At 41.3% G+C, this 18,435-nt stretch overlaps 1 protein-coding gene across 7 annotated transcripts in view; it reads right to left on the bottom strand.

Moving 5' to 3' along the window:
• CDIN1 (CDAN1 interacting nuclease 1) overlaps positions 1–18,435 on the bottom strand; it is a 284,310-nt gene that overhangs the window by 76,693 nt on the left and 189,182 nt on the right. The window contains exon 11 of one of the 7 annotated variants that reach the window (XM_086710306.1): positions 16,813–17,373. The exons of the other annotated variants lie outside the window; for them this stretch is intronic. Coding sequence (XP_086566432.1) covers positions 17,286–17,373 — 88 coding nt within the window. The 3' untranslated portion in view covers positions 16,813–17,285. Of the gene's footprint in view, positions 1–16,812; positions 17,374–18,435 lie in introns of those variants that run through there. 7 annotated transcript variants of the gene reach the window in all.

Here is an 18,435-nt window from a genome sequence, read left to right as displayed (position 1 = left end):
GTCTCTACAGATTCGAGAGAGCCCTTGGCCAGACATTACGTCTATAAAGGTATTGTCTAAATACATATATAAAGGGGCTCCTGTCTGGCTCAGTAGGTAGAGCATGCAACACTTGATGTCAGGGTTTTAAGTTCTACACCCCTTGGGTGTAGAAATTACTTAAAAATCAAATGTTACAAAAAATACAAATATAAAACGATCTGATTCCAATAACCAACACCAAAGAGGTAACAAACATTTATGGCACTTGTTAAGCACCCGGCAGTGTTGTAAGCCCTTTTATGCGTACAGATTAATTTGATATTCCCAAGCAACCTAGGATTGTCCCCATTCTACAGAGGAAAACTAAGAGGCACAAAAAGGAGGCTTTGAACTTCAGCAGTCTGGCTGTAAGGCTTGTGCTTGTAACCACTACCCTGGTCTTTATACACCAATTTCAACAGTCATTCAACTTTGAGAAGTATTTACAACACCTGCAAAAGAGATGGGCAGGGCCCTGGAAGGCAGGCGACTAATCAAAAGCCCAGTATATGAGTTGAGATTCACCTGTCTACAAGGAATAATTCTTCAAGTGTGAAGTCAATAGTTTCACACTAAGAAGTTTATCCAGCTACTCATTTCGATTTAAGTGTCACCGTGTTTGGGAAGTATATGGAAAAGCAACTTATAATTCAGGTAAAGAAATTAAAATGATTACTTTTGAGGGAGCATATTTAAAGCATCTGACAATCAGGAAAGTAAACTGGGGAACGGGAATTACCAAATTGCTGCATAAAGTTTGGAGAAGAGAAATGTTTCCCTGCCGGGAGGGGATTCAGAAGTTATGGGGCAGAATCTAAACATGAGCAAAGAGGAGTAAATCCAGAACACTGCCGCAGCCTGTTCATGTAAATGGAAATAAACAGCTGGAATAAGTTATGAGGAAAACTGAGGGAAGCAACGGGTCTAAGTGAGCATATCAGGTGGAGATTTGTCTTCCCAGAAAAGAAGGTTCAGACTTGCTAAGCAGGGTTGATGCAGTGAACCCCAAAGGCCCATCTTTGCTTCTAAAATACTTCTAGTATAGACATGTAGCTTATGATTGTGGCACTAACTTGGCTCATCTGTGTTTGTCTTCAGCTCTATGAGAAAAATCACTACATATTTTTTGAAGAATCAGAGGCTTTTTAGGTCTTTTGGCAATACAGTGTACAAGGCAAGGGTCGTGGAATTCATATACGATCACAAAATTTGCCTGGGACACAGAATAAGGCAAACTCGTGAGATTGATCTAATACTCCTCTTAACGAGCTAAATCAGCATGATTACATAAAAAAGGATTCTTGGGGTGCCTGGGTGGCTCAGTTGGTTAAGCGTCCAACTTTTTTTAGCTTAGGTCATAATCTCGCGGTCAGTAGTTCGAACCTCACGTCGGGTTCTGTGAGGACAGCTCGGAGCCTGGAACCTGCTTTGGATTCTATGTCTCCCTCTCTCTCTGCCCCTCCCCCTGGTCGTACCCTGTGTCTGTCTGTCTCTCTCTCTCTGAAAAATAAACATTAAAACAAAACAAAAAAAGAATTCTTGATGCACTAGGGTTCTAACAATACAAATCTGGATTGACACAAGTTTTAATTGAAAGATAACAGGACTATGGAATGATTTGATGAGTTACTCATGTTTCTTGTTCATGAGTCTTCAATAATAAAAACAAAACAATTTATTTCTTGAAATCTTTGTTTCCCACCCAAATCTTTTCCTTCAATTCACAAAAAACCCTTCTCCAAAAAGGAGAATAGCATAGTATATGTGAAATTATATATATATATACACATACACACACACGTGTATATATAGTGTGCATACATATATTGCATGCATGCATATATATTACATATGTATACTATGTGTATACACACACAGTTTTCTCTTTCTCCTTTTGAGTTGCTGTGTGGGCTCTGGGAGATATTCTGAGGATGTGTGCAGGCATGTGGCTGTTGGAAGTCAATTGTTTCACCATCAAAAAGAATTGCATGTGGTTTTTATGAAGGATGAATTCTCAAACATGCAGCTCAGGACAGCGGAGAAATATAAAACATCTTGTAACTGTTTTAAAATAAACTCTTCCACTGTTTATTTAGTTTTAATCTGTGTGTTGTAGATTGGTTATGCACTTGTTAATCACTGTTGTATGTATCTCCAGACAGAGTTGTAAATAACTTTTCAGTCCAAGTGAAATATGCTTGCACATGTTTATATGCAAAGTATGTATTTATGCGTATGTGTAAATATGTGTACAATAATAATAGATTAGTGATCATGTAATATAGTATCCTAAGGTTCTGGCACTATGGTCAATTTAATATACGATGCAAATACTCTTTCTGTAGTTTCTAGAGATGAAAAATCTAACTTGGTTGTTTCCATTTACTTTTTTTTTTTATTTGCCTGGAAGGTCTGTGTTTGTAAAATGAAATGAACAAAGGAAGAGAACCCTAGTTAGGAATGTTCTCATTCAATTCCTAGATCCTGGTTACTACAATTGCAACTTTATCTCTTTGTAACATCAACTCACTAGAATTTTGAAAATAGAAAGGCAAAAATATAAATACTGATTCACTTCAGGCCTTTATGCCACATAGAAAATAAACAGAAAATACATTATTTTGACGAAAATTTAAGATGTATATAAATATACAACCACAGGCACCTGAAATTCTCCTTGATGTTTATGTAACTTGGCATTTTCATGTCGACATTAAATTGCCTGGAAAAGTGCTTAATTTCCACTCCACTTTGCCCTGTGTTGGATACACTTAGATGCCACACTTCCAGTTTCTCCAGCCTATTGTAAATTCTTACAAGAGTAAAGCAGAGATGAGTGGAATAGAATACAATAGCAGAAGCTATTTTGTTTTTAATCCGCCGTCTTTAATATGTCTTCTTGGAGAAATGCTTGTACCTGGCAGTGGTGGGTCAGCTCCTCTACATTTTACCTAGTAAGAATGTGCGCACGTGCACACACACACACGGATCTGCATGCAAGCTTGTGTCTGTGGCTTCACAGCAGAATAGGACAGTTTACGAGGTCATGACCAATTCTGCAACTCTGTACCTGGCTCAGGTTTTAATAATGTAGGAACAAAAGCTATTCACATTTTAAGTAAAAAACAGAAGTTATCAAGTGAATACAAGACATGCTAAAAGGTCCACAGCAAAAGAATTACAATGTGTTATTCTAGAAGTCTTCCCAGACAAGGAGAGTTCTCAGCTAAGTTGTATTTATTCCTCTAACGGCCCTTTTAAGTTTTCTCCATTATAGATTCACCTTTTGAGGTGAGAAAGTAGAGTGGGATGAGGGGCCAGAGAGAGACTTAATGGGACGATGGAGTCAGACACATATTGAGATTACTTCATTGTGAAATTGTAGGATAAAACTTAACTCTGATAGCTCTGGTTTTTGTTTCAATTGAGGACATATGGAGTAGGCATCTTCAAACGGGAAGAGAGATCAAATGCCTACACCCTACAAGTCGCAAAGGACCCAAGGTCCAATCTACTTGGACTTTGACTTCAAGTGAGGGAACACTTCAGGGGGACCTTGGGTGCAAATTATCTCTCTCCACCTACAATTTATACCCCAGCCTTCCTCCAAAAGTTGGGGTACTTTACAAAATTGGTTGTGTGAGTTATTACGTTTTCTCAGTTATTTCCCCAGGGAAACACGCCAAAGGCAAGCCCATCATTTCAGCTGATTTAGTGTTTGATGCCAGAGAATGTATAATTGATATGACGACCATAATGGATAGTGATTGCCTTACTGGTAAAATCTTGGCTGGCACCGCCATAGTCCATTTTTGGGGTTCACCCGTCAGCCTACCACAGACTTGCTCTGGCGACTTTTGAGGTTATTTCTTAACTTTTCCTTCCTAGCTGTCTGAATATTAGAAATTAGCAATGTTATAAAATATCAAAAGGTTTTCTTACATAAATATTGCCTACTCCAAATATGCATTGTCACATAGTCTTTTGTTATTAGGTAGAGGGAAAATGGGGTCTCTTCTTCCTTGGCTCAGTTCTCAAAAGATGACCGGGTAACCCAGAGTTCAGTCAGATGTTTATCTCAAGGCACAGGGAGATTTATGGGTTCTGGATATATAAAAGTCTGCTTGAAATAAAAATTTATTGGAATTTTCATCCTTGGCAAAGTCAAATAACTAAAGGATTAAGGCTGATACATGTTGTCTTATAAATCTATCATTAACCAAATGTGACACAATGCTCCAGGTATGTCAAATCCCAACTTGCTCTAAATGGGTAGTTAAAATTTTCTTACAATAAATATTTCACTGTAAGAAAAATCTCTTTGGCTAACCAACATAGTCCTCAAAAGCAAACCTCCCAGTTTTATAGATCCACAAAAGCCAATTCTGGAAAGAGGGTTAAATTAGGAGTTGGAACCATCTAGGTTATTAGCAAAAATGGCCAGGTAATAGAAAACCATAAAACAGTACTCAGAAAATAAAACATGGATCATCTGGCCTTGCGGTTATCAAACACTTCCAGAATATAAGCTCCATGGAGGCAGCTTGTATTTCAGCAGCCCTTAGGAGTCAGCCAAAAAATGCTGGCTGAGCAGATATATGAACGCATGAATGAATGCCCCTGCAGAGCTCCTGCCACAGAAGCTGTGAGTGGTAGCAAAAGATTCCACCCCCCCACCCCCAATGCATGTTAACTCTTGGCCAGGCAGAGAAGCAAATATATTTGCTTTATATATTTTTGAGAAAGACAGAGGGAGCAGGGGAGGGGCAGAGAGAGAGGATGAAAGAACACCAAGCAGGTTCCGTGCTGTTAGGACAGAGCCCAACATGAGGCTCAACCCATGAACTATGAAATCATGACCTGAGCCAAAAATCAAGAGTTGGACACTTAACTGACTTAGCCACCCAGGCACCCCAAAGTCTTTTTTTTTTTTTTTTTTTTTGAGAGGGAGAGAGAGAGGGAGGAAATCTTAAGCCGGCTCCATGCCCAACATGTGGAGTCCGATGTGGGGCTCTACCTCAGGACTATGAGATCATGAATGACCTGAGTCACCATCAAGAGTCGGACACTTAACCGACTGAGCCACCCAGGCACCCCCAGAAAGTCATTTTTAAAGGTGAGAAAATGAGCCTTTAAACTGTGCCCAAAGTGCCCCATCTGGAAAGCCAGTCCCAGAGGTTTTGCTATTAGGAGTCTGTTTTCCAGGTTGTTACTGGGGGAGAGGATGCTGTGGTTTAAAACCTGGCAGGAAACACGATTCCTACTCCCTGGAAGGGACACTACTGGCGTTTGCAGTACTGAAGGGAGATGGGTAGGAATTGGCCATTCAGGAGCCAATTGCTACACGCAGGTGGCTCCCAAGTCCTTTCAATACAATCAATTTAGGTAGGCTTTTGTTTACTGTAGCTTTTATCTAGAAGATAAGGTTGTAAAAATGTCACTCAAAGTCAAGTGCTACTGTTCCCAGCCATATCTCAGCAGGTTCATCTGTTCTACTTCTTCCTCCCTTTCCAAATACCTTAAGGTGTTTAAGATGAGTGAAGAGATATCCAACTATTAAAGTGAACAGTATTTGTGTATGACACATGGGTTTGCACTCAGTGAACCACAAATACCATCCAGCGGTGCCTGTATCTTTCTCAAGTTCAGCAGGAGCCTGTGTGTGTTCCTCACCGCTCTACTCTCCAACACATCAACTCTCCAACATGAGCTTTATGCCCTTTTCAGTAGTGCTCCTTTAAGAAAATCGGAATCTGATGGCTCTATGTGGGCGTGAGGCTTTTCATTTATTTATACTCTGTCTCTGCACCAAAGGGGCACGTACAGTGAAACAGCAAAATACAAATAGAAAGTTGGGCTCAGGAGAATATAGCACACATTCTCATTTTATTATGAAAATGAGTTTTGAAGGTCAACTCTACAGTTACAAAAATTTAAATCTAAGCCTGTAAAGATCTTACCCGATTTTGTATGTAAAGGTGTTATTTCGTTAATGGATCCATAAGATGAGGCTCTGAGCCAGGGAAGTTTCCAAGTGCTGAGAGAAAAGGCATCCTGGGCCAGCTCCAGGTGACAGTTACCAACAGGACAGTGAAGTGGGCAGGACAGCCACGAGCAGACATACACACAGCAGGGGAGTTCAGCTAGCTGTCACCTGCAAACAGACCTCAGTGCTGGAGAGGGCTGGCAGGCCCTCCCAGGCGAGGTGTGGGCTGTGTTGAGGGTTCACACAGTGGAAAAATACCTGATCTTTCATTCTTTGGGTTTTGACTCATTGTCCAGGTCTGGGCTTTGTGAGTAATTGTTCTGTTTGGTCCCCCTCTAGATACAACGAGAGTAAGGCATTCTAGTGAATGTAATGCCCTGTAGTTAACCCCATTTCTGACTCAAGTCACCTAGGTTCAAAGCCCACTTGACTGACATAGTCCCCATCTGTGTAATTGGGAAGAGAAACAGACCATTTGATTTCTTTAGGTAAAAAATAATACCACTGATAGGATTATGGTTATGATGGGAAGTATGACTAACAGCGGCTAGCACTTACTTAACCATCACTATGTGCCACCTACTCTTCTGAGCTCTTTGTCTGCAGTATCTTGTTTACTTTTTATTTTGGGGAGAGCACAAACAGGGAAGGCGAAGAGAGAGGGGGACAGAGGATCCGAAGCCGGCTCTGCCCTGACATGCTGAGAGCTGTGAGCCTGATGTGGGGCTCAACTCATGAACCACGAGATCATGACCTGAGCCAAAGTCAGATGCTCAACTGACTGAACCATCCAGGAGCTCCCTTCATTATCTCATAAAAAAAAAAAAAAAAAAAAAAAAAAAAAAAAAAAAAAAGGAAGAAAGAAAAAAAACAAACAAGAAAGACTTTAATGTTTATTTTTGAGAGACAGAACGTGAGCAGGGTAGGAGCAGAGAGGAGACACAAAAGCCAAACCAGGCTCCAGGCTCCAAGCTATCAGTACAGAGCCTGACGTGGGGCTTGAACCCCCAAACCGTGAGACCATGACCTCAGCCGAAGTCAGACACTTAACCAATTGAGCCATGCAGGTGCCCCTTCATTATCTCACGTAGAACAAAAGCTTTGTGTAGCTACCATTAGTGCTTTTATTTTCATAGTTAGAAAACTATTACAGGGCTCTGCTAACCTGTTAATAATGACCATGAAGAGTATTAACACTTGAATACTTTGTGTCCAAACGCTGTACTAACCACTTCATACACATTATTTCATTTAATATATGCAGTGAACCGATGTAGGAAATACTAACAGTGACATTTTACAAACGAGAAACTAAAGATGTGGAGAGGGGACTACCTCCTCACACAAGGAGATAAAGCGCCAAAGTGGCCAAGATGCCAGCCCAGATCTGTCCCATGCCGTGCTCCCTCTGTGAATAGCTATGCTACGCTGTGGTACATGCTTGGGACTCTCCTCCGTGCTTTTTCAAATCCTTAAACACATCACTCCACAAAGAAATACGTAAGAAACATTACATCATTCCAACCCCCTTCCCATCCCAGTCTCTAGTTAAGTTCCTATAGGTGTAGTTTCACTACAAATGTCTTACTACAGGACTCTTCATGTAGAAGTCCTTCTATAAAATGCAGAAGCCGGAAGGTGATCTTCATGCACCTCCCAGTTTGAACTTTCGAGGTCTTAGCTGTCTATCTAGGAAGCAGACAGAATAGCCTTTGTATCCTGGAGTCAAGACAGATTTGAGAATAAAGCTTTACAACACTTTAATTTGTGTATGTTCATTATTGTCCCATTACAAAAATTCTACCTAATAAACTTCTGCAACCCTTGTTCTCCCCTCCCCAACCCACGAACAGATAGATTTATATCTAGAGGTCTGGAAATAAACCCAGTAACAAAAAGAAAACTGAATCATTCAGGTACTCATCAAGGCAGCTCTAGGAAGTACTCTACTCCATGTGACCCAGGGAGAAAGCTTAAAATGAAGCATGAGTAAACGAAAGTCAGACGTCTCTTACATTTTTAACTAGGCTCGATGCTTCTCTGAGTCAGAAAGCAGGAAAGGTCACTTCACAGTCATTCCTGCCCTTAAAAAGAAAGGCTGATCAGCGTCATGTGACCAGGAGAGACTACTTCAAAAGACACTCGACAGCAAACCGACGTGATGTCAGTGACTCAAGCTTTCTTTAAATATGGGCTCCTGTTCTCCATGACATGACACTGTTGTGCCTATTTCCACAGTTAGGCCTCAGGTTACACGACAAACAGGGGCTGTACACACACCAATTTCAGGGCAGGGTCTTGAGGCTTCTTTGGACTTGGTCCTCAACTTTTTCCTATGAGAACAAGAGCACTGTGCAGCGTTTCACCAGACTTAATAGTTCATCTTTGTAACAAATGGTTTTATTATTTATGAAAAGATAGAACATGAAGGAACAAACTTGAGCTTTATTAACTAGTATTGCAAGGCTCTGGAGAGATGATAAACTTCTGACTTAGAAAACAAATGATGGTTGCTGTTTGCAGTTGCCCTAACACACACACACACACACACACCCTTCTGGGGTTTCAAGGCTGGCCCTTCAAGCAGATGGGGACCACACAATGGATCCTCAGGAAACTGAGGGCAAGTACCAGTTTCTAAGGGTGGCCAGTCCCTTTTGTCTTCTCGTGGTTGATGAAGCTGCTTTATCAGACAATTGTAGGAAAGAAATAGGACTAAGGACAGAATTTTTTTTTTTTTTTTAAGTAACAGGTGAAAGATCATGTGAGTGTGGATAATTGCAGGGCTAGATTCAGAGGACAGGACACGAGTTAGTGAACTCTGGTTCTATCTTCAGCTCATGGTGGGCAGAACACTTGAAAATTATTGGACATATCTGATCCTCAAAAATGCGGTATTTTGATTAGACAGTTGAGGAAACAGAGGCTCTCAGACGTCAAGTGACTTAAGACCACACATGAGCAACTCACGGTGTCTCTGCAGACACCCTCTCCCACCTCCCTGTCCGGTGTTCCTGTCCCCATGCACCCCTAGCCTCCTTTTTGTCCTCACTGAAGAACACAGAGGATATCACCTTCTGCCTTCCTGAAAAGGATGCCCTGTTCCAGGGATGCAGAGAGGACACGATCAGTCGCAGTCTTCCAGGGGGGCTCTCAGTAGTCAGGGAGACAAGGGGGTTAAAAGGTAGTATGAGGAGGAGACCAATGTTCTCAGAGAATGGTGCAGAGGGTCCTGTGGTAGCCCAGAGAAAGTCAGGGAAGGTCCAGGGCAGAGATGAGGCGACCTACAGAGTAGGTCTTGAAATCGAGGCTCACTGAGTAAGAAAAGATTCCTCCAGTGGAGAGACAGGCACGTGCAGACAGCGCTGAGACAAAGCATGGAGGTTTTTGGAGCAGCACAGAGGTCAGAAAAAGCAAAGACTGTGGGCATGGCAGAAGACAGAGCTGGAAAAGGCAGGTGGCAGGGGCGCTGCCGAGGGCCAGAGGGGCACTGTCTAGCTGACCAAGGCGTTTTGAGGGCCGAGGGGATGACACGCGAGCCCATTCCTACCAATCCCACGTTGCCTGCACACCAGCCCTCTGCCCCAGGGTGATCCTCTTTCTTGAAACCCAAATACCCCGGGCTATGTTTCTGTGTGGAATTTCTGAGCTAAATATTTACTTTTGTGGGGCCAACGTATCTACTACAGCTCACTTATTTGGGGGTAAACACATTAAAGAAAAGTGTACATTAAAACAAATCTTTCCCCCTCCACCCACATTTCCACTCCATATAGAAAAAGAAAAAAAAAAAAGACTGCCATTCAAAAATGAAAAAAAAAAGAAGAACAAAAAAACTCTTAAAACCATACCAAGAGCTCAACTTTCCGGAGTCTTTGGGACAGAGTATGTATATGTAAACAGTCACAGCTCTACTCCATGGGGTTCCTCCAATTTGTATTCTTTGAGAAGTCAGCCGGGATGAGGGGACTGGCTGACAGTTTCCTTAGTGACTTACACACCAACCTTATTTTAGTTAACAGGAGGCATTAGCTAAGTTTTATGAAGATAAGGACTTCCAGGAGGGAGTTCCCTTCCGGTTGCTTTCCGATTGAAAGCAAGAAAAGGGAGAGCCTCAATGGAACGTGTAGATTTACTTTACAAACTCCGGGCCTCAAGGTTGGCTCCACAAAGGCCACTGGGGCTGGTGCTGTGGTTTGATTCCATCGAGTTGAAAGCAATCTGTCAGTGTGGAGAGGAATTACGGAGGTTATTTTAAACATTTAGCTAAGCTTGTGACTGTCTTCTTTTAGAGGCATTCCTGGCTGCAAACTGCCTCATCCTGGGTGACATAAGACAAGCTATTGAATGAGGTTAGACTGAGGTCCCTGCTGTAGTCAGAGAGCTGGTCCACTCATGTGGCCATTAGCTGATTAATAGGTGTTTATTTTTAGGGCTTGAACTCACAGGCCGTACTAAGGCCGATGCAAGACAGTATTTGAAGTAACCTGTGAGTGCCTCAAGCTTGCAAAAGGCCGTACTTTTTGTGCAATTGTTGTTCTAGCTCAAGTCCTGGCAAAATTTAAGGCCAAAGACAGAAAACCCCATCCCTTTCCATTATAAATGGGGGCCACTGTAAAAATAGATCCATAGCACTATTAAAAGAAACATCTGGTCAAAGAAAAATATGACCAAGTAGTGCTGGCAATGGGTGGGACCCAAACTTTCATTCAATGCTGGATACTAAATAACCAAAATTCCTATTTTTTAATGAGGTATTTACAACTACAGATACATGCTATAAACATGCTATAGAACATATTTGGATTTATACAATTTACCTGGAATTATTGCACTTGAGATTCTATGGGATTCAGAAGCAAAATGGCAAAGTGAACTGGTCTCTCATTGCCAAACACTAAATTTAAAAGATGTTACAATTTACCTATTTGTATTTAAGGTTTCTCTCTTCCACAGACAGAATGTTCCATGAAAGCAGTATCTTGTCTATTGGATCATTACCTCTCACTTAACAATGTATGGCAGGCACACAGACACTGAATAAATGTTTGTTGAGTAAGTGAATGACAGGTAGAAAAGTTATGCAGAGTATCTTTGCACCACTGTTTTGCTTAGGTCTGGTCTAGATCTTGAACCTAATGGCATATACAGGACGGACCGAGTGGTTTAAAAAACAGTGCTATTACTTGCTTTACTTAATCATTTGCCTTTGTTTATTTCAAGAGCCTTCCTACTTCCCCAAGCACTAGAGCCATTGTTTTCAACTGGCATAGTCAAAGGGAAGTTAAAGTCACTGCTTTTCACACTTTACATTTTTTCCTCTCAGGAGTTTGCTGGAATAGTTCTGCAAGAAAATGTGCCTGGGACTTTTCAAGTTTAAATTTATCATCTCAACCTTTGTGGTGTGTATGTAATATTACAACACTGGCATGGCTTCCTTACCTTTCAGTTAACACAAATCCACATCTAGCCAGATTTCTGAAGGACAGCAACCCCGAGAAAGATGTATTTGGAATTTAGGACTGGGAAAGATTGCTGGCAAGAGTCCTGATTCCTTGCCAAAGTCTGCTTGAGGCTGCAGATCAAGGTGCTATTTTATTTAGACTTCACAGAAAGACACTGAAAATCTCAAGAGACCCAAAGTCCAGTCTGTAAAGTTGTTACATCCACAATCTGATCAGCTAGGCTCCTAACGGGGACACATATGGCAATTTACCACCGCGATTTCCACAGGGAAGCAACCCTTGTGCCTTCTGTCTATTTTCATGATATATCCAACACAGATCAATCACCCTGAGCTCCTGACACATTTATAACGCCCTTTAGGCTTATTTATGGACCAAGCGAAGGTTTTACAGAAACAGACTACAGTCACATTTGAAAGAATTCTTTCATCTCAAAGATTATGCACTGGATAATCTAGACTGGATCTCTCCTTGGTAGGACTAGGAGTCCCCATGTCATATTTTGAAGACTTAAACTCAAATGTTTTCAGATGGTCAGATGCTCTCTTAAGCTCTCCAGCATGAGATTAGACATTTCAGAAGATGGGTATAATCACTTTCAGGAGGAAGAAGGTATCACGTGTGGGGCATAATGTTAAGATGAAGCCTTTTAGACTTTGATATTCAGCCTTTATGTTAACCATCTCTCAATTAAATGAAAACAAAGAGTTCTGTTATTGAAGCTGTATTTGTCAGGAATAATGTCATGCATTCAGCAAATAAAAAAATCTAATAGTCTATCAGCAAAAGTTATTTTGTACCTTCCTTTTGCTCAGATTATTTACAAACTTTAAAAAAATACATAGCATGAAAAACAAAATGGTCCAAGATTTAGGGTACGTATTTCCTCGATGTCCATTTTTTTTTTTTTTATTGAAGTGCTTAGTATAATCTCGTAAGATTTTATTTATTTAAAATGTTTCTATATCCCTTCTAACGGATTGAACATAATTAGCTCAAGAAAATGGTTTGCAATTTCGGAACCCTTTGGGGTTGGGGGGGTCAGTTTCTTCAGGCAACTGTACACAAATTATCTAGAGTGAAATGACAGTAAATATCCAGGGAATTGAGGCCCTAGGGACAGACAGTGGAGTAGATTTTGGACTGTTGCAGCCTCTTCTTTCCTTACATTTTGGGAAACAAGGGAAAAGGCACAGAGTTTTATTTTGCTAACTGGGTAAGGCTGAAAGGAAGAAAGCTCTGGGTTCAAGAGACAAATAACTAAGTTATAAACGTACTTTGGTGTTTTTTCTCCCCAACATGAGAAAACAGTGGCATACATTCACACAGATTTTATATTTTGTAAAAAAGATACTCATCTGTTATTTAAAAGGAGGAGGTATTTAAGGAAAGCTAAGTGAATTAACCCAAGACTTCAGGCAAGATACTCAAGTTAGAACTGAGGTCTGCTGACTTCTTACCCAGCGAGGACAGGAACCCTAGAAGGTTCTGTTGCACTGTTTTACCCTACAGGCCCTATTACATTTCTCACTTTTCCAGTTGAGTTAGAAATGAGTCCCCATATTGTGCATCTCTTCCGTTACACAAGAGTAAGAGATTCAGTATTAATCAGTGTTTCAATGCCACAGATTTAATTGCTAAGCATTATTAAAATACATTCAAGTAATAATTTTGTTTTGAAACTAATGGAGATATTTTACATTTTGATGCCATCACCTCTGACAAGCTATTTCTCACTTTCTATCTACAAACCTTTAAATTCTATAAAATGGGATTTTTGTCAGGCAACCTACAACATCCAAAAGTAACATTAATTTTTATCTGTCAGGTTGTGCTAATTAGAGTTTAAAAAAAATTTAAAAAATCATGTCTGAGTTCAGACTATTGAACTTTTTTTTTAATGTAATTATCATTATGTTTCTCTTTAAATGCAGGGCAACGTTTTTCCTTTTCAGGTAGGTAAAAGCATATTGGCCTTAGTCCAATTTAATAACTGCAAGTTGTATAATTCCCATTACGAGATAGGAATATAATCATGCTCCTAGTTTATGCGGAGATACCAAATAGGTTATAGATGTTACCTGATGTTGGTCTTTTCTGATCCCTAGAGCTACACATTGGAAATGAAATTAAAAGGACCTGTAACATTTTTCAAACCAACAGAAATCAGTCCTGAAGTGACAGAGCAGATGGTATCTACAGTACAATTAAAATCTAATTGTTTCAGAATACAAGGTATAATATGTATATTATGACAGTTCTTTAAGAATACAGTAACTTATTTAATATTAACCTGATAGATTATGGGAGTTCATGTATATTCATTATGATCTGAAACCCTTCTGGATATAGGAGATGGGATATCCCAATAATAAGAGACTAACTTTTTAAATTACATGCAAGTGATGACAGATCTTTTTTAGATGTTCATTTATTTTTGAGAGAGACAGTGTGAAAGTGGGGAAGGGACAGAAAGACAGGATCTGAAGCAGGCTCTGTGCTGACAGCTGAGAGCTCGACCTGGGGCTCAAACTCACAAACCGTGAGCTCATGCCCTGTGCCAAAGTTAGCCACTTAACTGACTGAGCCATCCAGGTGTCCCAAGTGATGACGGATTTTGAAGAGGTGCCTGAGTAGGCAGGTTAATAGGTAAAAATACCTGCCTTGGGATGACAAACAAGTGGTTCTTATAATCTCTGCATCAGTCTCAATAGTACAGTATCCTCACTAATGAAAATGGAAATGTGGATTCAGAGTATGAAGTGACAGCTACTCATTGTACTGTAACTTTTGAAAAGCTACCACAGTTCAGTGGTATTGATGGGGGAAGAGAACAGAGGGTTGACAGTGGGGGAGATCTCACTGAAGAGGGGACAGCTCTATTTGGATTTGAAGAGTAAGGAGGACGTAAGATGGAAAAGGATGAAAAGGTAAGGACAAGGGTGAAGATAAGAATAGTGCGTCTGGCACTTAGGGGCTTCCTCGAAGACGAAGTCTGAAAATCAGTACAGTGGGCAATTAAAAGAAGGAGTCTGGAACTCAAGAAAAAGATCTGAACTGATGATACACATTTGGAAGCTACATCGAAGACGGCCCTGTTGTCAAGATTTGCTTAGAGAAATGAAGAGAGATGGGGTCTAAGGATGGAAACGTGGGGCAGAGAATATCAGGGGCCGGCAGAGGAAGGGGAACCAGTAAAGATTGCACAGCCTGAGAGGCATCAACAGGGGAAGGCAGAGAGGTGGGCATGAGTGGAATGTCAGAGTCAAGGGGTGGGATTAACAGTGTCAAAGACAGCCAAGCATTCAGACAAGAGAAGGACCAAGGCATCCATCTCTGCCAGGTGTGACAGGTGGCACTGCAGGTAGCAATTCAGGTCTAGAGGTACAGACATGTGGGGAGTGGAGAGCCGTGTGCAGACGACTCTTTGAAGACATCTGGTGGCACAGGAGAGAGCAGAAGGAGAATGAGAGCAGGTTGGAGGTAGGGATTGGACATACTGGTGGACTATATACTGGGGTCTAGTGTGATCCCCGATAGCATGAAACAAGTGACCTTCTGGGAGTTGTGTCCATGGGCGCCGTCAGAAGGACACTGGATAAGAAGCTTATGGTAGCAGTAAAAGTAAAAACCAGAAGGTGTCACAACGTGATGGGTTCACTGAGAGGGAGTACATTATACACCGTGGACAAATGACTCCAACTTTGAAATCTAAAGATCTAGCATCGTTTCAGAATTTTTTTTTTTAATTTTAAAAAAAGGTAAGTAGTGCTCTTATAAGCAGTTAGTAGAAGAACATAACCCAATTTGTACCCATGACTCGACTATGGCAACAGTACGGTGAATTCACAGGATTGAAAATCTAGGTACGACGTTACTTATTTATTATTTAAAAAAATTTTTTTTTCAACATTTTTTTTGGGACAGAGAGACAGAGCATGAACGGGGGAGGGGCAGAGAGAGAGGGAGACACAGAATCAGAAACAGGCTCCAGGCTCCGAGCTATCAGCCCAGAGCCTGACGCAGGGCTCGAACCCACGGACCGCGAGATCATGACCTGGCTGAAGCCGGACGCTTAACCGACTGCGCCACCCAGGCGCCCCACGACATTACTTTAAAAATATGTGCCTTCAGCTTTGTTCCCTTAAACTGTCATTAAAAGTGAAATACTTTGTATCAAGGAGGTACATGCTTAGCAATATTCGTTGCACTCTGTTTTTCTCTTTACAAACACGATCAGCATTTAACTGAAACCTATGGAAAGTCAGGATTAAGTAGCAATGTATTATATTGACATGGGTTAGAGAGGTCTCCATATTTAGTGTTGCTTGTGGATCTCAATTTAATGTGGTTTTAGGTAGAATTATTAACATATTAGCTAATATTCTGCAAAGTCTTTCACAGATGTCTGTGAAACCAGTGAGTAGCATAGGTTTAGCTGTTTAGATGGTATGAAGGGTGCCAAACAAACAGATCATAACCAATAAAAGGTTCCATTAAGCTTTGGACGAGCAATTTTTCCACTACAATAAATCTTGGGTTTAAGAATCAGGATGTAATCACCAATTCTTTTTGTGAAAAACGTTTGAGCTCCTGAGAGACGCTCAGCTTCCAGTTAGTTATCTGCCAAGGTACTGGGAACACTTTCTCCATGAGCCAGTCACTGAGGAGACCGTTCTCAAGGTGCCAAGTTTAGAACAGTCCCAGGGCCCATCACCAGCTCAGGTTGTGGTCAGTGGCCCTTCTTTAAACTGAAGTATTCTTGTGAATTTACAGTGTCACTTGTACCTGAATAGGCCTTGTGTCCATTTGCCCTATGGATGTCCTGAGCTAAGTTCTTGTAATACGTGCCTACCCCAGCTTGCTGGATTACAAAGCCACGCACTCCCAGAGGCGACCGGGGTGGGGGGTGGGGGGGCTGTCAGTGATCATCTGACTTTCAGATGAACAACCCAAGCCTAGTGGGTCCAAGTGTGTGGCCTGCTCAACGCTGTTTAACAGCAGGGTCTAGAAGAACATCAGAAGGGTTCCTAAAATTAGTGGTCAGCACTACTCAGTGTCTCTTTTGGCAAATTACTCCATTCATAATTTTACTGTGATGGGAAGCCAAGTATATGAGAACAGCCTTAGCTCTTCTGTGATTGACGTATGGATATTTTCCCTTGGCTGGTTCAACAGCCTGGAACTTCCTCGATGTAAATGTTAAGTCACTCACACCATTCTTAGAAATACACAAAAGAGGGGTGCCTGGGTGGCTCAGTTGATTAAGCGTGACTCTTGATTTCGGCTCAGGTCAAAATCTGTTTTGTGAGTTCTAGGCATGCATCAGGGGCTCTGTGCTTCAGATTCTCCCTCTCTGCCCCTGCCCCGCTCACACTCTGTCTCTCTCAAAATAAACTGTAAAAAACAAAAATCAGAGGGGCCCCTTTGGTGAAACTGTACAAAAGCCAACTAAGCCTTATAGGGCAGCACTCTGACATTTGGAACCAACTTTACAAATCATTCAGAAAGATAACTTGAGTAGTACTTCTTAGCCCTAAGATGGGTTAACGGTACTTGGTGGCTGGAAAAATTCACACTTGCAGTACGAGAAAATCAGCAGGGGAACGGTTACGGAAATGAAGGCTACAGGACTGCCAGACTATTTCTACAAGAGTAGAACTGTCAGGCAACAAGTTTACAGGACTGAAGGAAAAAAAATGGAGGGGAAGGGAGTATCACACACACGAAAAGATTGAGAAGGAATGGAAGGATTTAACTTACAGTTAAAAGAAAAGGGGCGGGGACTGGAGAACTCAACTTCCCAGCATTATTTAAGTCGAGATCCAACAAAATTCCAACAACAAGTTTTTCAGAAACATTGGAGATTTCAGCCACAGAATCAGAGATTCTTCTTCACTGCTGCAAAGCAAGTATCAGGGCAACTGGGAAATTTTGAGCAGACATTCTTAAACAAGGGCCGAAAGACCAGTGATATTGCATCTATTTTTACCCGTATATACAGTCCAAATTGCATTCTACGAATATGGCAAGAAATTTAAACGTGAAGCTCTTCACAAACGCTTTAAGCGAGGACTGCTTGCTAGACTCTGATGCCCCCGTCCCCGAAACAACGGACATAACTGCCTAGATGTCCAAGCTCACCACCGCCACATGTGGTTACCACCAATCCCCCCTCCACTGGCCGCCTCAGCCAGCACCTCCACCCTCAGCCCTATAGCAAGACCCCCCAATCCCCCACTTCCAGCTAAGTGCCAGGCACTCTGCCAGGCGTTTTGCATACTTTATCTCCCATCTTTATGTGAGAGCTATTTTTGATCCACATTTTCCAGCGAATTCCAACTTCTATTTCCCAAATGTTCACTATATGTTCACGTGAATCAAGGCTCGGAGGCTCCAGCTCTGCCTCCGAAGTCCATGCCTCGTCGAAACAAGGCAACACTTTAAAATCATGCCACAATTGAAAAATAATGAACATTTTGAGGCTAAGTAAAAAGAATTGCCACCAACTAATTGGGAGAAAGGTAGGAATAAGGCATTCCCATTTTGACAAAAATGTGTAACTACTGGATCCTTGGCATGTAAGAGTTTAATCTTAGACTTCTGTGAGAATTAGACAATGTACAAATTATACACAGGAACTTGCAAAAAAAAACTTTTCAACAGTATAAAAAAAAGGCTTCCCCAATCCCAACATATGTTTTTACACAAATCTGCATGCTCCAATTAAATCAGCTGAACTGCTGGTGTGCGGCTGGACCGCCTTAATCATCTTTGTAAGTACAATGTACAATTTGTGGTCTGATTTCTAGCAAGAAAAGTGCACCTAATTTTGGCTCTCCCCATACTTAAACCTATTTTAGAAAATTAGAATCTAACCATAGCTTTACACAGTCTTAAAAAAGAAAAACTGTATGCAGCTGCTGACAGGTCATTGATGTTGTAATACTCGGGAGTACCCGA

Source organism: Puma concolor, chromosome B3 (assembly GCF_028749965.1).
Source record: "Puma concolor isolate L17-30 chromosome B3, mPumCon1.1.hap2, whole genome shotgun sequence".
Lineage (NCBI taxonomy): Eukaryota > Metazoa > Chordata > Mammalia > Carnivora > Felidae > Puma > Puma concolor.
This window is presented reverse-complemented; position numbering and strand designations above follow the sequence as displayed.